This window comes from Diabrotica virgifera, chromosome 5, assembly GCF_917563875.1.
Source record: "Diabrotica virgifera virgifera chromosome 5, PGI_DIABVI_V3a".
Classification (NCBI taxonomy): domain Eukaryota; kingdom Metazoa; phylum Arthropoda; class Insecta; order Coleoptera; family Chrysomelidae; genus Diabrotica; species Diabrotica virgifera.
This window is the reverse complement of record NC_065447.1, coordinates 5309131-5331582: the sequence shown is the minus strand read 5'-3', so window position 1 is coordinate 5331582 and position 22452 is coordinate 5309131. Positions and strand designations below refer to the sequence as shown.

At 33.1% G+C, this 22452-nt stretch overlaps 1 protein-coding gene across 1 annotated transcript in view; it reads left to right on the top strand.

Moving 5' to 3' along the window:
- The window catches only part of LOC114342869 (neurogenic locus Notch protein), a 490390-nt gene that overhangs the window by 218216 nt on the left and 249722 nt on the right, over window positions 1-22452 (top strand). Inside the window, exon 4 of the mRNA XM_028293768.2 lies at window positions 7738-7933. Coding sequence (XP_028149569.1) covers window positions 7738-7933 — 196 coding nt within the window. The remainder of the gene's footprint in view (window positions 1-7737; window positions 7934-22452) is intronic.

Sequence of the window (22452 nt, the reverse complement as noted above, 5' to 3'; positions counted from 1 at the left end):
GTTATTTTTTACTCTACGAAAATAGTAAAATGGGTAGAGTATTTGTTACAGAAAAAACTAAAATTTAGTTATTTATAATCTTGTACGTATATTGAGTATTTTTGGAGTTATTATCAAAAGAAAATGAAAAGTACGATAATTCTAAAAATTCTGATTTTTTTAAATTATATCTTTTTTTCAAAAATATGCATTCTAAACCGGTCAAATTTGTTGAAATAATTAACTATGATAACATAAAGAAATTCTTGTGAGGATTACTACAAATTTTAATTTTTGCGGAAATGGCGTATGTTTAGTTTTTAACTTTTTCCTAAAAAAATCGAAAGGGTTCTCTTATTTTCATCATAACTTGCTTAATTTTGATGCTATTAACTTCTACTGAAGCTCATTTGATAGGTATTCCGAAGTGATTTGACAAGTGCTTAACAAGTATATTCTATAAAATGCATCGTTTTCCCGTTATGTAAGCTTGAATACTTAGATTTGAGTACTCGTCGAAAAAAATATATATTCAATTACCCATAACTCACTTTAAATAACATTAGTTTAGTTCTTTAAGTAGGGAGTGTATTAAATATTTTATTATCTTTAATTTTGGTAATAATAGCTTTTTTACAAAAAGCTTATAGTTTTTGAGTAATACGTGAAAAACAGCTTTAAAACATGCATTTTTTTAAGAAAAAATAAAATCTTTGATATTTAATAAGTCAAAAAGTATTGATTTATGTTAATAACTTTATATAACAAATTTTGCTTAGAAGTTGCCCCTCTATCGATTTCTGGTATTATTTTTAATAAAAAAATTTTACCCCCGAGAAGGGGTGGCAACCACCCCCAGGGTAAAAGCGCAAGTTAACATCATGTCACCTTTGTTCCTTGAAGTATTTTCTAACTACTTACCAATTTTCATGAAAATCGATGAAGGTTCAACGAAATCGCAGGTGAAAACCTTCAGTGACTCCACTATATATAAACTAATGTAAATTTGTTTCTATGGCATACATATTCTTGGTAAATCGATGGTTCCCCTTCTACGAGGGGGTGTTTCAGGAGGAAGCTCGGGGTAGGAGTGACAAACTGTTGTGCATCTTTTTTGGGATTCCAAATTGACATTCTCAGCAAAATGTATCTTGTTTGTACGATTGTTAGAGGTCAAATTTTTGACAACTGGGCTATTTACCTATTTAGTTATTGCTGTATGTATAAGTACTGTTTTATCCTGTATCATGATATTATTCAAAGTATAAAATAGTCATCATTCCAAAAAGGCATTTAGAACGACGAACATTGTCGTATTTGTCTATTGGGGAGTGGCGATACGGTAATCTCTGAGTGCCACAAGTTACTTATATTTGACGAACAAAGCAAATTGCTGCACAAAGTGGGCATTTCAAAATTCTAACTAACTAGCAATATCTTGATCTGGGTAATATTTATGCAACGTTAATGCGACTTCCTTATCTGAGTGTGTATGTACTTAAGTCCATTGCGAGTAACATTTATATATCTTATATCAGTGGCGTACGTACTAATCTACAAACTGGTTTCTTTTATGTATTGAAGTGTTTAAAGATCTTAAAAATAGAAGATATACTGGACCAGAAAGTGATATTACGGTTGTAATGATTAGAAATGCGATTAAAAAGGCAAGACAACAATTCGTACCAACTGTTTACAATGTTTTTAGGTAAAAATCAAGCTCTTATAGCATGGTAACTGGTGCTAAAGAGTAGTGGACAAACTATACAGAAATGGTTTCTACCATGAGTTGTTTTTCGTATATTTGTCTCGTGGATCTTAAGAGGGTATTTGGCAGGGTAAAATTAAAGGACGTTATCCATTCATTGTACGCAAGAGAGATATCTCTAGGAATAGTCAATACGATCGAAAATATCTATCAGAACAACACAATAGAAGAAAAAATGGAAAAGAAGAACTTCTCCTTTTTCTAGTGCCGACTCCACTACTGAAGGTTGGCTATAACCATTACAAATTCGTCTCTATCTTCTGCTTTTCTTAAAAGCATATTAACCCGATCCAGTTGCGAATGTTTTCAGTCAGGATATTTGTTGTCTATCAGGACTCCTTTTTCCTTCGATTTTACCATTCATAATTAAATGAAATGAATTTCGACTCGATTCAAGTTCTCTGTTTAACCCAGTATGACAATACCAAAAGGCACCGTTAGGAAAATATTCCAATTTACGCTTCAGAGAACCTGTATGAATCGAGTCTGTGTACTCTAATACAGAGTATGGCATTAGTAAAATAAGAAAATCAGGAGGAGATGGAGGGAGACAGATATAAATCAAAACGAAACCGTAGATTTTCTTATTTTACATTCATAATTAGCTGTAACAACTCGTACTTATCTATAAGTACGTGCCCCAAATATACTGTGTTTCTCCTTTTAAGGTGGTCAAAAGTTCTCTGTCTTTTCCCATTCCGTGTAACACCGGATGGTGGTATCAGACCAATAATGACATACGCGACAGAAACACGACCTATCAGAGAGGATCAAAAGGATGCTGCTAGAAATAGCAGAGGTGAAAACCCTTCGAGAAATCTATGGTAAAACACTATGGGACAGAGTTAGAAGTGCGGATATGCAACGGAGATGTAAGGTGGAAAACATCAAGAACTGGATAAGAAACAGAAGGGTAGAATGAAACGATCATATAGGCCGAATAAAGTTTAAAGACGGTGACTGGGAAGATCACGAAAATGATAGAACGACAACCTACGGCAGGCCTATTAAAAAATAGAGTTAATATGTCTGCAAGAAAAGAACTATTTTCCAAAAGCAGCCAACTAAAAACTATTCTGTGTCTCACATACATTATTTTCACTTTGTACTTCTATTTTATTCTTGTATCATTTGAGTCAAACGTCAAAGTTACAGAAGATTCATAATCGTGGAATGGGAACCATACAGAATAATTTTTTCCGTCAATTTCTCTCAATGTATGGATTACAATACATAAATGTACTTCTGAGATACTTCTGAGATAGGTATAACATACACTTATTCTAAAAATTTAATGCTTCAGCTATGTAATTGATCTAGGTTGTAATTCTTCTTCTTACTACTTTTCTCTATAGGCTTAAACGCCTGGTCATCCCCTCGGTTTCAAAGATTTTCTTAGCCTCTCAGAGAGATTTCTATTCAGAAAATATTCTAGAAATCTCAGAAATTTCTGTTCTCTGCCACTCTATGTTATAAATATCTTGGCTTCGGTTTTTCAGATGTTCTATTTGTTGTAGTTATTTGCTGTCTCTATTTTCGAGTTTGTGGAATATCTTAAACGAACTTATAGTCCTGTCGCCAGGGGGGGTACAACGGCCTCCTGTATTCAGATGGACTTACCCAAGTTTTTTTTATGTATTTTGACCCGTAGAACACGAATTTTTTGGGTAACAGTTGATCCGGATGTCGATAAGATTGTTATAAACAAAGAAGTTGAGGAATTACATAACAGCGATTTCTCGCAAAACAAAACATGTTTTTGTATTTTTTGGACCATTCTAACCAAAAAGTGTTCCTACAAATTTTTTCGTAGGATGCATAGTTTTCGAGATAAACGCGGTGGAACTTACAAAAAATCGAAAAATTGCAATTTTTGTACCCGAATAACTTTTGATTAAAAAATAAAATAGCAATTCTGCTTACCGCATTTGAAAGTTCAAGTCAAAGTATATCGGTTTTAGTTATTTGCATTGCTAAAAAGTTATTATTTTATTGTTAAACAAAAGTATAAACACCTAGTGCCGGAGTGATGTTTTCTATGATTTCTCATTTAAAATCGAACGAGTAGGAAGAGTAGGTATTAATACAAGTGCAAGCGAGGCTATTTCTACGTAGCATGCATGTAAACGCATGTATTAGGCACGGGAAACACTATGTGTTTATAGCTTTTTTTAGCAATAAACACATAAATTTTTAGCAATGTATATATTCGAAATCGATAGAATTTGACTTGAACTTTCAAATGCGGTAAGCAGAATTGCTATTTTATTTTTTAATCAAAAGTTATTCGGGTTCAAAAATTTGCAATTTTTCGATTTTTTGAAAGTTCAATCGCGTTTATCTCGAAAACTATGCATCCTACGAAAAAACTTGTAGGAACATTTTTTGGTTAGAATGGCCCAAAAAATACAAAAACATGTTTTGTTTTGCGAGAAATCGCTGTTATGTAATTCCTCAACTTCTTTGTTTATAACAATCTTATCGACATCCGGATCAACTGTTACCCAAAAAATTCGTGTTCTACGGGCCAAAATACATAATAAAAACTTGGGTAAGTCCATCTGAATACAGGAGGCCGTTGTACCCCCCCTGGCGACAGGACTATTATCTTCTTTTGCAATTACTACAGTTTTCGTTTTTTTCTATGAATATAATAATATTATGTTATACTTTTGTAACTGATTCCAAAATTCTACGAATTACCAAATAAAACGAGATCAAATGCATCACGAAAAATACCACAATAAAAATACAACAATTAAGTAAATATTTTTGATGTGTCCATTCGATGCAGAAACCTTCCTCGTCGCGCTAATGAACATTGCAGAGCACACTGAAAACAACTGAGAGTCCTAAGTAATGTATGCGCTGCGCATGAACTTGGAGGTCAAATATTCCTTGAAATCTTTGATGAGATGGCCAATTATTCAATAAATCCTAAACATGCGACCGAAAAACGGGCACTAAAACAGACTGCACCAGTGGGGGCTCGTCTAAACGCACTCACAAGCTTTTGTTATCGATATAAATCAATAAATAATTACTTTTATAAAAAAGAACTTTTTTATAATAAAACGTTTTTATTATTTATAGGAGAGAATATAAAATAATTTGACGATGTAAAATGCTTAAAATTACAAAAATTACACTCTAATAAAAAAGTACTTTTTATAATAACACGGTTTTGTTATATATAGGACACAACATGTTTCGAAAGAATAAAATATGAATTTTTGGTATGTGTGTTAACTGTTAAAAGTATAATTCCAAAAATTACACTTGTATAAAAAAGTACTTTTTATAATACCACGGTTGTTTAAAATGGTATATATAATATTTATATACATATAATAATTAACTTATAAAATACGAGTTTTAAGTATATCAACTTTTAATTATTTATTAAAAAAATTAAAGAAAGAGACGCAACAGCCGTGTTCGAACTAGGGAACTCTCGGTCTGCAGTCTAATGCCACTGACCCACCATCAATTTGTAGATATCGATTTATTAATGCACTTTAAAATATAATTGCATTAGTTACATGTTTAAAATAGTTTGAAATAAAAAAAAATCGATTTATCCATTCAGGGTGATTGGTTAGTGGGGAAAAGCTCCGTAGATCCGTTATAGTAATAGATAGCAATAAAAGTTAATAACAAAAATTGTAGCCAACTTTGATTATAGATTCATAATCAGTAATCGTAAATTGTCAGTTTTAGACAATTCAGTCATGGCTTACCTAAAATTTGGACAGATTTAGACCCGTAATTAATAATTTGCTCTAAAAAATGAAAATATATCAAAAACTAATAAATTTAGACATTGAGAATGTTATATATAAATTAAAGTAAGGTAATAGTACTTTTCGATAGTGATATAAAATGCAGGCTGTTTCATTTAAAATTACTGAGAAAATAATGTACTTGCGTTTTGACTCGCCCTCTATTCAATATAAAGAAAATCAGGAATATCAATCATTTATGAAAATTTTGACAATAAGTAAAAAAATATGGCATCAATAAACCATTGTCGTTGTGCTTATTTTTATTTATACAGGGAGTTGAACTTGTTACGATTTTCATATAAAATATGTTATAACTTTGTAAATACCCTGTATAACATACCAAACCTTCATACTTTTGTAATGGAGAAGTTAAGAAGATTTCGAATATAAAATAAAATATAGGGTGTTCCATTTAAAAAAACATACGTTTGATCTGCCACTATGTTATCGAACACCCTGTAAAATTCTAACTAATTTTGTAATGTGAAGCTCAAACTTGGCTACAGTTTTTGTTATTAACTTTTATCGCTATCCATTACTATAACGGATCTATGGAGCTTTACCCTACTAATCAATCACCCTGTATAATAGCAGTTAAATATTGCATTGTTAGCTAGTTCAAAGCTGTTCTGAAAATTTCAGGTACCTACGTAGCCTAGAACTCTGTTTAAAATGGATTACAAAATTTGCGGAGTCCGTGACACCGACCAAGCCAAGTATATAAAAACGTTTTAAAATACGATTATTTGGTTAATAAAATGAAGAGAAAATGTGCGTCTAGTGGCTAAAACGTTTTTTTTAACATTTGATGAAAAGATATATTTTTGGAAAAGCACATATTCTATCGCGTTTCTCCCAAAGTCTAATTCTTGCAAAATTTTCTTCAATTTGCGTCTTGTTATTTTTGGCAAAGTTTTATCACTTTTAATGTCTGCTGACAAAAGTAGTTTTAGTAGTTGCATTGGGGTCCGGACAAATAATCCCCGGACAAATAATCCCGGACAAATAACCCCACAAATTATCCCTAGACAAAAAAGCCCGGACAAAAAATCTTCACAAATAATCCCCGGACAAATAATCCCCGGACAAAAAATCCCCACAAAAAATTCCGGACAAATAATCCCCACAATTTTTTTTGGACAAAATATCCCCACAAAAAATCCCTGGCAAAAAATCCCCAAGAAATATTTGCCGCTGAATAATAGTACTCGAAAAGTTTTTCCGTGAATGCAATCGATGCAGATGTTTTTCAGCCTTAGTGCATGAGAGCAGATATTATCAGTATAAGATTTTGTATGTATCAAAAACAATTGAAATTTCCACTAATTTCAATGCCAATGCCAAAACCACGCATCGCGAGGAAAGTTATACAAAACTTTTCGATTATTTTAACTTTTGATGCTTTTAGGAACAAATTTATGGGCAATACTATTCTTTATCCGATTTTAAAAAACGTAATTGAGGATATGTGTGCATCCATAAAAATTTATCCAAAAATCAAACCAAAAAGGTACAGGTTTTTTGCATTAGATTCAAGACTATCGTTTTCAGGACCAGCAGTTATCATCACGAATAGGCAATGTTTTAAACAGAGTTGTTTAAAGCAAGGTGAGCAAAAGATTTAAGCGAATAATTACAATATGATTCCCACAGCCAAAAAACTCAACAATTGCAATTCGAAATTTGATAATCGAAATTAAAATGCATGCTTAATTTTAATTGCTAATCATTATTTTCGTGCCCAAACAGGTTTCATGGTGATTGCTGTAACTCTCATGCACTGAGGTTGAAAAACGTTTGCGTCGATTGCATTCACGGAAAATCTTTAGAGAACTATTCGGCAGCAAATATTTCTTGGGGATTTTTTGTCCGGGATTTTTTGTGGGGATATTTTGTCCAAAAAAATTTGGGGATTATTTGTCCGGGACATTTTGTGGGGATTTTTTGTCCGGGGATTATTTGTTGGGATTTTTTGTCCGGGATTATTTGTCCTAGCTTCGTTGAATTAGTAGAAGCAAGCAACGAATAATAGAAGTGTTCAAAGAAATTGATCCTGAGGCACGAAAACTAATTGACTGATGATGGAATTGTTTTTTCGAAATCGTTCTGTGATGTAACCCGAAAAGGTCTTTTTAATAAATATACCTTTTGTAAATGATTTTTTGATAAATTTTTGTTTAGCTAAAGTATTTGTTTATGTTTCAGGTGAACATTGCGAAAAACAGGACCACTGTTCGTCGCAGCCGTGTCGTAATGGCGCAGAATGCACGTCGGTCGGTGATTCCTACAAATGCACGTGTGCTCCCGGTTTTACGGGGGCCTCGTGCCGCGAAGATAAGGACGAATGCAAGCACATGCCATGTCGACACGGAAAATGCCATAACACCCATGGAAGCTACACGTAAGTACATACAAAATATTATGAATTAATCAAAATAGAAAAGAAAAAAATCTCTTTTAGGTTGGAATGAAGAGTTCTTGGTAAATCGGTTCATAACGTTCTACACGTCTTCCTATTCCCAATCGCCAGTGTTCTCTACCGTAACATATGTCTGCGTTCAAGCCTCTTTCTCTAATTTCCTTATGAATTCCCTCTATCCAGCTATTCCTAGGTCTTCCTTTTTTCCGCCGTCCTTTTGGTGCTCATCGTAGTACTTGCTTGGGTAATCTGTTATCTTACATACCTTGTACGTGGCCAAACCATCTTCGTTGCTTTGTTTTTATATCGTCAATTATTATAGTATGCTTTACATTCATTACTTGGTGTTACTTTACATGAACCTTTTCTCTTCTCATCTACAAAAAGCACTTTAAGGCTTTCAATGAAACATAAATATCATTATTCTATGCATAGTATAAAACCGTTCCACAAGCTCTAATAAATACAAAGTAACATCGTTATTTACAAAGGTATTACACATATCTAGGTAATTTTGTAATAAACCGTTTATAAGAAAAGAAGAAGAATAGCCTCTAGGATCGATTAGTTGCACGCGAACGTGAGTAGAGGAAATGAAACCTACCATACGTTGTAAAGAAGCGAATAAGATAAAAACTGTAAAAACTTAAAAGGGTACTATTTATGATCAATTTTAACAACATGTATGCAAAAATATTTCGTGTCAATATTTTTTGTGTGTGTCCATAAAAACTGATAATTAGTAATCGTCCATAACAGTTTGAGTAGTATCATGTCTGAGAAATTCAATAATGAGTTATCATCTTCATTATGCAACCTCTTCCGTCTCTCCCATTTTTCGCCACTTTCCACGGTTCTGTGCGTCTTATTGCCAGTTCTTGGACATTCATTAATGTCGTCCATCCAGCGTGTTGGTGGTCGTCTTCTGCTGCGTTTGTCTTCTCTTGGGCGCAAGTCAAGTAGTTTTCTGGTCCATATTGAGTCTTTTAGTCTCGCTACGTGGCCTGCCCAACTTCATCTTGGCTATGCTTTCGGGCTTAACAAACAACACAAAGTAAAACGGATGACGGATGGACAAAATGGATGGTGGTCGGAAAACTTAATATCGATGACTCAGTACATACTAAAATTAGATAACAAAATTCTGGAAAGGGTGGATCACTTTATAGTTCGAGAAATGAGGAAAAAAAATATCCTGTTGGTGACACAACCCTCTCCAGGCCGAAACCAATTGTTTTTGAGTAGTATGGACATCTATAATAATAACCTATATGTTTCCTGCAGCCGATTTTGATGATATACATAGTTATAAACAAATGAAGATCAAAAAACGGTAAATTTTCGCTTTTTTCGTCGATTACTAAAAAGTGAAGCATTTTAAACAAATTTGAGAGGAAGAAACTCATAAATCGTATAAAAAACTTCAATATGGCATTCGCTGAATAAGTCTATCCTTATTGGTTGCTTAGAAAATTGCAAAATAGATCATAAATTTTGAGTTTTTATAAATATTCATAACTTATGTAAAAATTAATTTAGAACCTTCTTATTACACGGAATGCTGAGACTTCTGGTGCTTAAATAATACCCTAAATTTCAATGCAATTGGTCAAATAGTTTACAAGTTATTTAATTTGTTTATGCCAAATTAATTTTTTTTGCAACACCATAAGTCAGAAAATGATAAAGTTACGGTAACACTTTGGATAGTTTATGAAAGAAGAAAATTTACACTATTAATTTAATAAAAAAATAGCAAAAAATAATTCTAAATATGTATTGCAAAATTATTTTGCAAGAACATGTGAAATAATAAAACGGGGGGGGGGGGGCTAACTTCGTCCCTAATTGCTCTAGGACAATTATTTTTCTTTCCAAATGTGTATAAAAATTCAGTCTTTCTAAATATGAAAAAATAATTTTTCTACGGGTAACGGTTAAAAAGTTATTGTAATTGTTTATAAAGAAGCAAAAAATCGACGTGTTTTTGCAAAATAATTTTACACTGTTTAAAATTACTTTTTGTCATTTTTTTTTTTTAATTAAGTTAATAGTATGAATGCTCTTCTTTCATAAACTGTCCGAAGTATTACTGTAACATCATAATTTTCTGACTTACAGTGTTGCAAAAAAAAATGAATTTGGGATAAACAAATTAAATAACTTAAACTATTTGACCAATGGCTTTAAAATTTAAAATTTAATTTAACCACAAGAGGTCTCAGCATTCTGTGTAATAAGAAGGTTCTAACTTAATTTTTACATAAGTTATGAACATTTATAAAATCTCAAAATTTATGACTTATTTTGCAATTTTTTAAGCAACAAATAAGGATAGATATATTTAGCGAATGCCATATTGAAGTTTTTTATATGACTTATGAGTTTATTATTCTCAAATTTGTTTAAAGTGCTTCACTTTTTAGTAATAGACGAAGAAAGCGAAAATTTACCGTTTTTTGATCTTCATTTGTTTATAACTATGTATATCATCAAAATCGGCTGCAGGAAACATATAGGTTATTATTATAGATGTCCATACTACTCAAAAATTTGGTTTCGGCCTGGAAGGAGATGTGTCACGAGAAAAATCTTATTTCTGTGGACTATAAGTTATCTGGGTAGCTGAATTAACTGCAGGGTTGAAAGTGATGAGGAAATTTCGACCAGAATAGAACTTGCACGAAAAAGTTTTAACAGTTGGCTTTGTGCATTGGTATTGTGCATTGTGCAGTATAAGTCTGTCATTGACCACACGTCTAAGAGTATTGAATTGCTACGTCTGGTCCGTTTTGTTCTATGGACGTGAAACTTGGACAGCAAAAATGAAAAATCTCAACAAATTAGAAGCGTTCGAGAATGGATTTATTTCGTTCTTTTGCATCATATGTGTATCAAAATATGTGCCTGTTACAATAAATTAATGCCATTCGCGTTATTTTTATTTGCGGTTAGTGGTCGGTAAACTTGTATAGTTCTGCGATCGAACTAAGAGAGTCATTAATATTCAGCTCAGAGGGGAGCTATTTTTCGAGGTGTGAAATTTTATCAACAAGGGATCTTCCTGTTTTATGGAATGATCGCTTGCTTATTTAAGTACATATTATGTCCAGCAATAGTACCCCGCTGAGCTAAATATTAATGACCCTCTTAGTTCGATTGCAGAACTATACTTGTTAGATTAAAATACAAGTCGGAAAAATGAAAGAAAACCCATGAACGATCACGTCAATCACTTCTTTTGTATTTGCTGTCTTTTTCTATAAATAACAAACGTTTGTTATACAGGGTGAGTCATGAGGAACTGTACATACTCTTACCTCGTATAGAGGCCCCTATGGGGAATAACAAATGACCATTAAAAAGTGTCTGCTCCCATTGTTTAATAATATACAGGGCGAGTTTCGCATTTTGACAGAAATTTGTATTCGTCATAATTTTTGAACGGTCAGATCGATGTGTCTCTTATTTTGGTCAATCGTTACACTATTACCACCTAATCAACTCATTTATTCAAACTAGAAAAAAAATCAGGACCGGCTTTAAAAAATTAGTTCGTTTGGGTCTTAGAAAAAATTTCACCCTGTATACGCTTTTTGAAAACTCTAATATAGAGTTATCTGTCTTATGAATTTTACAAATTACACAAATAGGCAATTAAAATGGCATATTTATTTTTTCCCCACACGATTAGTTAATTTTTTATTAAAAAATCAAATTTGTCAAAATCGCAATTTTACCATAAAAATAAAAAAAATTAAACGTTTTTCTTAAAATTAAAAGTTTCACCATTTTTTCTATAACACGTCCAGATCTAAAACTCCCCATAACACTTCTCTTTGGACTCTATAGTTTACCATAGACGTGATCAAATAGATAAATTTTAAATTTTTTCACTTAATTTTTGCGATTTATCTTTGCAATTCACGAATCTGCACCTTTTATTTTTAAAAATTCATAACTTTTACGAGAAGAAGACTGAAAGTCTATAACAATTTTCATAGTCTTCACAATGGTAAGAGATATGTGCTGTAAAAATTTCTGAAAAAAAAAATATTAAAATGGAACTGAGTTGTAGTGAGTTAAACCGTGATTTCATTTTTTTTTCATTTTTAGGTTAAAATTCCGATTTTGACAAATTTGATTTTTTAATAAAAAATTAAGTAATCGTGTGGGGAAAAAATAAATATGCCATTTTAATTGCCTATTTGTCTAATTTGTAAAAATTCATATTAGAGTTTTCAAAAAGCGTATACAGGGTGAAATTTTTTCTAAGACCAAAACGAACTAATTTTTTTAATCCAGGCCTGATTTTTTTAGTTTGAATAAATCAGTTGATTTGGTGGTAACAACATAAATTAAATATTTGTTAAAAAAAATTAATTTTTGTAATAAAAGTAATTTTTTTTAAATCATTGGTTCACTTTACCAAACTTTTAATTATTCATAGTCAAATTTTATTTTTTTTATAAAAAATTAAGTAATTGTATGGGGAGAAAATAAATTCGCCATTTTAATTGCCTATTTGTCTAATTTGTAAAATTCATATTAGAGTTTTCAAAAAGCGTATACAAGGTGAAATTTTTCCAAGACCCAAACGAACTAATTTTTTAAATCCGGGCCTGGTTTTTTTCTAGTTTGAATAAATCAGTTGGTTGGGTGGTAACATAAATTAAATATTTGTTAAAAAAAATAATTTTTGTAATAAAAGTTAATTTTTTTAAATCTATGGTTTACTTTACCAAACTTTTAATTCATAGTCAAATTGATTTTTTTATAAAAAATTAAGTAATCGTGTGGGGAAAAAATAAATATGCCATTTTAATTGCCTATTTGTCTAATTTCTAAAATTCATATTAGAATTTTCAAAAAGCGTATACAGCGTGAAAGTTTTTCTAGGATCCAAACGAACTAATTTTTTAAAGCCGGACCTGATTTTTTTCTAATTTGAATAAATCAATTGATTAGGTGGTTAGTGTAACGATTTACCAAAAAAGAGACACATCGATCTGACCGTTCAAAAATTATGACGAATACAAATTTCTGTCAAAATGCGAAACTCGCCCTGTATGTTATTAAACAATGGGAGCAGACACTTTTTAATGGTCATTTGTTATTCCCCATAGGAGCCTCTATACGAGGTAGGAGTATGTACAGTTCCTCATGACTCACCTTGTAGAAAAAGACAGCAAATACAAAATATGTAAATGATTGATGTGATCGTTCATGGGTATTCTTTCATTTTTCCGACTGTATATGGGTTGAAAACAATAATAGAGACCAGCAAATAATATGCTTCTCTACTTTGGACCTATTGCTAGGTGGTCAAACACTGACACTAGTCAAGCAAAAAAGCAGGCCACCGGTAAGAAGTCGGACGAAAAAAATTCCAAGGCACATACTGCCATATATATTTAATTGTTAGTACCAAACCTTAATCTAATGGTAATCCCCGACCAAATACGAATTACTTGCCTATCACAATTGTAATTTGATCGATTTCTTTGAAAACGATCGGCTGCCATTCTGCTGTACTTTATATGTAACCGCATTTTAAACAAAAGCAATTGATGTTACGACACCACGTTGCCGACTAAAAAGGCGTTATGACATTCTTTCTATATGGTTTCTTGTTCTGATTGTCTCTAGATGCATGTGGCGTTGAACATTCGCTTTTAAGGTTGGAAGAGAGAAACTGAAAAAGTGAAAAAGACATTATATTACAAGGATAATAGCAGGACTGTCTTTATATAAATATGTAAAAGGTTATTGAATTTGTAAGATTTATTAATAAACCAAGCTAAACAAACAGCTCATATACAATACTATATGCCAAAAATGAATAACCATTTTCAATTTCGTTGCAAAACGAAAATACAGCCGCATCATATTCTAGTCCAATCAGAGAGTGCAGCAAGCACCTATACCGGTTTCGAAACTTATTAGTTTCTCATCAGGAGGCACATATGCTGCTCTCCTAATCCAACCAAAACAAACCCCGGCGTGCAGTCCCGGATTGCAACGAACGAAATGGCATAGATGCCCTAGCGGCAACTGCTAGCAAAAGACGTAAGTTTTCAATCCAATGGCATATAAAAGAACATAATGTTATTCTACATCCCACCAGACTGAAAACAATGGGAACTTTCTCTGATTACACCTTCGAGGCTTCTACAATTTGCAAGCCATCGTCCTTAGTCTCAGCATCCGTTATGGTAACATTGGTAACAGTTAAAAATCTTGCAAATAAATATTTTATGACTATTATGGAATAATTCCATTTATATTTTTTACCAACAGAAATATTTGTTTAATAGTACCTAATTCAGTAAATAGCAACTTATACGCACGAAAATATTGGTGAGATTATGTCACTGGTACCTATGATTAATGTGATTCCTAAGACATTTCCAGTGAAAATAATAACTCTTTGATAAGTGTTGGCGATACAATTTTTTTAAATGCATGTCCGCGAATATTGTAACTCCCAAAATATTTATAACGAAAAGATTTAGTTCATAATAGATGCCGACGAAAACAATTATTTCCCTTTCTGTTTCTGTTTCTGCCAACGAAAACAATTATTTCTGAGAATTTTTTAGTAATTATAATTTTCGTGGACCCACAAACAGAAAAAATGATGTTTTTTGCTGATACCCCTCAAAAAATAATTTTTTTCGCTAACACTTCATTAGGGATTATAATTTTCACAATCATATAATCGAAAATAATGTTTTTCGCGGCGTTCATTGAAAGTTCTATTCTTAACGGCATTTTTCGGAGTTATACTTTTCGTAGGCGGCGGCGATGTGAATCCGTTGCACGTTATTTATTTATTAATAACAGATACACACAGGTTTCCCTACTTACATGTATCCGTATCTACAATGACAACAGATTAGTACAACATGCACATAATGTAATAATTCGAGGTAATAGAGACAGAAACGACAGATGTTATGATACGTTGTTACCACTTTTGGTTGTGATAACCCAGGGAGATCTTCGCTATCGCTAGGGACTGGCTCGTTTCTGAAAATGTTGAAGGAGCGACGGCGTAGGCACGCTGTGTATGTCAATCAGTATTGTTACCACTTTTTGTTTGATAACGTTAGTTTAGTACCTATTACAGATTACAGTGTGCGTGTATTTAAACATGGAAGAGTGTTGCTGCGTAATCGATCAACAACTTGAAAAGTCATTCTCCTTGTATATATTTTTTATACAGGGTGTCCCGAAAAGATTGGCCATAAATTATACCACAGATTCTGGGGTCAAAAATAGGTTGATTAAACCTCACTTACCTATATACAATAGTGCACACAAAAAAAGTTACAGCCCTTTGAAGTTACAAAATGAAAATCGATTTTTTTTAATATATCGAAAACTCCTAGAGGTTTTTCATTGAAAATGGACATGAGGAATCTTTATCGTAGCAACATCTTAAAAAAAATATAGTGAATTCTCAGAGGTTTTTTATGGAAAATGGACATGTGGCATTCTTATGGCAGCAGCATCTTAAAAAAAAATAAAGTGAAATTTGTGCACCCCATAAAAATTTTATGGGGGTTTTGTTCCCTTAAACCCCACCAAACTTTTATGTACGTTCCAATTAAATTATTATTGTGGCACCATTAGTTAAACACAATATTTTTAAAACTTTTTTGCCTCCTAGTACTTTTTTGATAAGTCAGTGTTTATCGAGATATTTTGAATATTAGTCGAATCCACCACCTATTTGTATATGGTTAAGTATGATTATAGACACCTGTTAATAATCTGAAAATTTATTTATAACTTAAATTTTTTGGTATATTTTGAAAAAGAAGCCACATCTCGATAAAAGTTGACTTATCAAAAAAAGACTAAGAGACAAAAAAGTTTTAAAAACACTGTGTTTAACTGATGGTACCACAATAATAGTTTAATTGGAACGTACACAAAGATTTGGGGGGTTTAAAGGAACAAAACCCCCATAAATTTTGTATGTAAATATATTAAAAAAAGAAGCCGCATCTCGATAAAAACTGGCTTATCGAAAAAATACTAAGAGGCAAAAAGTTTTAAAAACGTTGTGTTCAACTAATGGTACCACAATAATGAATTAATTGGAACGTACACAAAAGTTTGGGGGGGTTCAAGGGAACAAAATCCCCATAAATTTTTTATGGGGTGGACAAATTTCATTATAATTTGGTTTTAAGGTGGGCCTGTCATAAGAATTATACATGCCCGTTTTCAATAAAAAATCTTTGAGAGTTTTCGATATATTGAAAAAAATCGATTTTCATTTTGTAACTTCAAAGGGCTGTAACTTTTTTTATGAGCACATTTGTACTAAGGTAAGTTAGGTTCAACCGAACTATTTTTGACCCCAGAATGTGTGGTATAATTTATGACCATTCTTTTCGGGACACCCTGTATATAATTTTGAAGAAAAAAATGAGATTATTGAAAATGGAAGATTTAGGGCCGGTTGTTCGAACGCTAATCAACAATTATCATTATCAAATATTTAATTACATACTGTCACCAAACTGTCAATGTCAACTTTGTTTGGGTTGCTGAAAACATAATTAATTAAAATTATGAGATTTATTATCCATTATGTTAATAATTATTGTTATATTAATTGATTATAGTCTCAGAATTGTAATCAATTATGTTTTCAGCAACCCAACCAAAGTTGACATTGACAGTAATTAAATATTTGATGGCGATCATTGTTGATTAGCGTTCGAACAACCGGCCCTTAAAATATAAACAACAGTTTTCAAAAAAAGTTCTTTTTCCTACTTGTTCATTTTTATGTTAATTTTATGTTAGAATAATCTGTTTAGTTTGTTTATTATTTATTCTTATACGTATTAGGTACATATACATAATTACATCCATATAATTTGGGAATACATAGTGTTTTGTTTAATTTTATCCCACAGGATTGAAAACAAAAACTTATGTTTGGGAGGTTCAAAATAATTTTTTTTAAATAAGATTTTTTTTACATCTGGTTTTGGTAACACTTTAGAAAATGTCGCGCGTCGCCACTGGTATTAAGGTCTTATCTAGATAATAATGACAATGCACTTCCAGTGACGCACCGCAAAATAAGGGTCAGCCTCACGCTGGATTAAAGCTGTTTTCAATAACGATAATATTTATTTATTTATTTATTTATTTACGGGTTTCCCCAATTTCATAAATATTTTATAATAATATATTTTATACTAACAGTATTTATGAATATGACAGTTTCATGGACTTCGAAAATGCGATTTGCTTAAACTTTAGTTACTATTTACGCCGTTATTAATCAAAATTCAGAGTTGGCGCAATGATAGGAAATGATGTAAGCAATTTCGAGACGAATCTATTCATATAAATTTTATTGGATTTGAGTGACATATTTTCCATAAGATGTGTGCGGTGTACTTTGTAGTACCACTTTAGAGGCTAAATCAAACTTTTCGCTCCGCCCCAGTATATGAAATCGAAAATTATATAAACTATAATAATTTATTTTTCTGTGTGGCGTTCTGTACGTAATTCCGTAGATTTTCTAACGACGACGACATAAAAAATAACGGGCACGGTTTCGTAGTACATAAAACTTGTCAAACTCCTAATGAGTATTATTTTTCTTATAAGTACGGCATCGCAGCAACGAGTGATACGAGAAAACGAGCTACAAGTTCCTTTTGAAATTTACGGACACGAAGAAACCATTATAAATTATGTACCATTGGTTGTTTCGACGGTACTGGTACTGCCTGCTAGATAATAGAATGACTCGGGGGCATTCTTGCATTGTCAGTGGGCGGGTACTCGATGCCTTCACTGCTCGAGCCAGTGTGACTTCGATTCTTGTATTTTTCGCTGGAATGGACTATAGGTAGACGAAAACGATGAAAAACTAGTGATAAGTGTCATTAATGTACTAGTTATTCTAACGCACACGTTAGATAATTTTAAAGTGAGTTAACTAACAACAGTTGTTTCATGCTGCAGTTACCCCATAGATATCCTCAACGAACATTTCATGCTATGACTACCTTATTAAGTTATTGTTTCGGCATAGACCATCGTTAATTATATGCACCCCTTAGGGCCTTGAATAATACCGAGGATGTAAATAATTGTTCATTAATTATAAGGAGGGTACAACAAGCATTAAGTAACAAGCATGTAAGTATTATAGTGCGTCCCTCTATCATGAAGCCATTTTGTATTTTATAAGGAGTATACCATTTTTGATGTCAAGTATGAAGAGAGTATATAAGTAATACTGCAAATAACAGAAATAGTCAAGGAATTTGTTTATTTACGTTCTGATCTTTTTAACATTAATTCCTTTAACAATATAGAAGTCGAGTAGATCAGGTATTTTTGCATTGTCGGTAGGCCAGTAAGTTGGTTCCCTTGTGGTGAGATAATTTGAATTGGTTCTACCCTCTGACCACTCTAGCGTAATCGCGACATGGTATGCACAAATAACAAACAGTACTAAACAACCATCATTATACAGTAACAAAACAGACTGGAGCATTTTCAAGACTAAACTAGATGAACTAATTGACATAAACATCACATTGAAAACAGAAAGTGACATCTACGCAGCAGTAGAAAATCTTCAGAAATCTATACAAGAAGATGCTTGGTATGCTACCCCTGACTGCTACCAAACAGAGTTTAACCGCTTAACGTGCTTACCCGAGTTAACTCGGTTTTAAACTACGTTTCTATTTTCGCTTAACCGAGTTAACTCGTGCTTAAAATATTTGTACGATATAGGAGGCGTCGACGTGTTTTAACTCCTCTAGCGCTAAATAACGGTATCCCCACTTGCATGGGCGGCCATACCTATGGGAAGGGGGGCCGTTGCCCCCCTAGCTTTTCGGGTGCTTTAAACTATATATGGTTATCCAAAGTATATGAAATGTAATCTGCAACATCTTCACGTCTGCCCCCCCCCTAAAAATTTTTATATGGGCGCCCGTGCCCACTTGTTTTTTCGTTTCTAATTTTAAACTTTTTACGATCGACTGCCTACTGGGGTGGGATCACGATGAGCAGAATTCTATTTTGCTGACGTCACGTTCTGCCCTGACTGTGACGTACCTCTCTGTGTAACCACTTGTTTTAGAGTGTATCACACTGTTAGCAATATTTAACATTATTATACTTGAATAATTGCGATTTTCTTCTCTTACTTGTAGTATTTTGTATGTAAAAAGTTACGACCGAGTTAACTCGGGTGAGCGCATGGGGGTATTTGATATTTTATATTTTTCTAAAAAAATATGCGTTTTTTTACTTTAGATTATATCTAGTGACAATAGTCTTGTTCGTAGTTTATTTTACTGTAATAAAATAAATAGGTAATTTTTTGACGTATTTTTGCAAATAAATGTGTGCGTTAAGCGGTTAAAAAGCATTGCCCAACTGTAATAAAGGAAATGATTGCTAGAAAGAGAAAAATAAAGGAGGAGTGGCGAAGAAAAAGAACACCTGAAAACAAGACAAAATTAAATAAAATCACCAAGGAAATTAAACTACAATTGCATAATATCAAAAATAATAAAATACAAGAATATCTTACAGGTTTATCAGCAAACGCAGATAGTGAATATTCCCTTTGGAAGGCCACGAGAAAAATCAAACACCCGAAACAACAAATACATACCACCAATACGGAACCAAGAGGGAAACTGGTGTAGAAATAATAAGGAAAAAGCCGAAACATTTGCAAATCACCTCACAAATGTATTCCAGCCACATCCCATGGAAGATGGTGACACAGAGGAAGAAATAAATGACTTCCTGGAATCGCCCTACCAGATGGACTTACCTATACAAAAAATCACCACTAAAGAAGTTAGAAATATTATCCAGCATGAAATCAGTCCAAAAGCTCCAGGGTATGACCTGATCAACGGGAAAGTACTGCAGCAATTGACATGCAAAGGTCTGAAAATGATAACGCAAGTATTTAATGCAATATTTAGGCTAGGTTACTACCCAGAACAATGGAAAGTTGCTCAGATTATTCTCATACCTAAGCCAGGGAAAAATAAAACTTAGGTGACTTCATACAGACCAATAAGCCTGCTACCTGTTCTATCAAAAATCTTGGAAAAACTTCTCCTTAAACAATTATCCCCAGTTATAGAAGAAAGGAAACTAATTCCCCAACACCAATTTGGGTTCAGAACACAACACGGAACGATAGAACAGGTACATAGACTGGTAAAACACATCAGAAGTGATCTAGAAAATAAAAGGTATTGTTCTGCTGCATTCCTGGACATTGGTCAGGCCTTCGACAAGGTATGGCATGCTGGTATGCTCTTTAAACTAAAGAAAAAACTTCCCCATCCTTTTTATCAAATCCTAAAAAGCTATATTTCCAACCGACATTTCCTAGTCAAGCAGGATAATGAATACACAAGCCTAAGACCAATAAAAGCCGGAGTACCACAAGGAAGTGTCTTGGGACCGATATTGTACTTGCTCTACACTGCTGACCTGCCCACAAGTAACAGAACAACGTGTGCAACTTTTGCTGATGACACTGCTGTACTAGCCTCTCACCATGATCCAAATACAGCATCCAGAATCCTTCAGAAAGACCTTAATAATATACAAAGATGGCTTAAAAAATGGAAGATAAAGGCAAATGAGAGTAAATCCATCCATGTAACCTTCACCATGAAAAGACAAACATGTCCATCTGTAACACTAAATGAAACGCAACTCCCATAAACCGATACTGTCAAGTACCTAGGAATCCATCTTGATAGGATATTAACTTGGCAAAAGCACATTTTTACAAAAAGAAAACAACTAGGAATAAAATTCCGAGAAATGTACTGGATCATCGGTCGTAAATCTCAACTATCTCTTGAAAACAAACTGCTGATATATAAATCTATATTAAAACCAGTGTGGACCTATGGTATCCAACTTTGGGGGACAGCCAGTCAAACTAACCTAGAAATACTGCAGAGATTCCAGAACAAAGTCCTTAGAACAATGCTGAATGCCCCTTGGTACGTGCCAAACTATGTGATAGAGCAAGACCTCAATGTGCCATCCATAAAAACAGTAATAACAGAATATTACAAAAAATATTCCAAGAGACTAGAAACTCATCCAAACGAGTTAGCCACTCACTGATGATCACAATGATGTACGACGCCTGAAGAGATTCAAAGTAGTGGACCTAGCAAGAAGATTCGAATAATCTGTGATAACTAAACTTTTAACTTGTTTTAATTTAATTCATGTAAAGAGGATGATCACTGGATCTCCCTCTACAGATCAAATTTTCAATTTTTGTCAAAGAATTTACCTATTGTTCTTAGTTAAGGACAGATTGTAAATATTACAACAATAAAAAAAAACGTTCTGATCTATTTAATATTGATAGGATCTTGAAGATAAGTAAAATGGTTTAAGCGGATTAAATGTGTTTCACAAATTTTAAACTGCCAAAACAAATTCTAAAATGGCGCCAAGGGAAAGAAGAGAGGAAGGCCGAAACAATCCTGGCTAGGCGGCATTCAGAAGGCAATGTCGGAAAGGAATCTTCACCCTGGCGAATATAACGACCGACGAAATTGGAAACTGAGAACCAGAAGGCGAAGAACTCTATAAATAACTGGAATAATAATAAATGTGTTTCATAATCAATAAACCTGTATCATATTATCAAATCTGCTTTAAATGAATGATCTTGCTATTCATTTCATTTATTCATTAAGCATTACATTCATTAAGCATTACAATCCCTAAAAATTATAGCTTCCGCCATAGTGTTCAAAATCCCATTCTTGGGTGAGGTGGATCTGTCGTGACTCTTTTTCATTTCTTCCTGTCCTTGCACTGAACTTTCCAGTATCGTTCTCATTATTTTCCTTTCAAATTTCAGAAGGCTATCTTCCTTTCCCTTGTTAATCGTCGTTGTTTTCATTCCATCTATAATAACAGGTCTTATTAAGGTCTTATATAGGTTCATCTTTGTTTTTTTTACTTAGAGTCTTGCTTCTCAGCAGATTTCTATTTGTTCCATATGTTTTTTGCCTTTCAGAATTCTTTCCTCTGGTTCTCTCTTCTATGGTTTTCTCTATTGTTACTCCCAAGTAGCTAAATATGGATACAGTTTCAAATAAGTCATGTGGTATTGGATATTTCTGAGATATTACTATTCATCATCATCATCATTATCTTTGCCTTAGCCCTATGCGGGGTCGGCTTCCCTAATTGCATTTCTCCACACAATTCTATCCTGGGTCATATCAATATTAATCCTCTATACCCACATGTCCTGCCTAATCGTCTCCCCCCCCCCCACGTCTTCTTTGGTCTTCCTCTCCTACTCCTTCCAGGAATCTGCACTTCAGCTACTCTTCGTATTGGATGATTAACGTCTCGACGTTGAACATGACCAAACCATCTCAAACTATGCTCTCTCATTTTGGCATCAATTGGTGCCACACCTA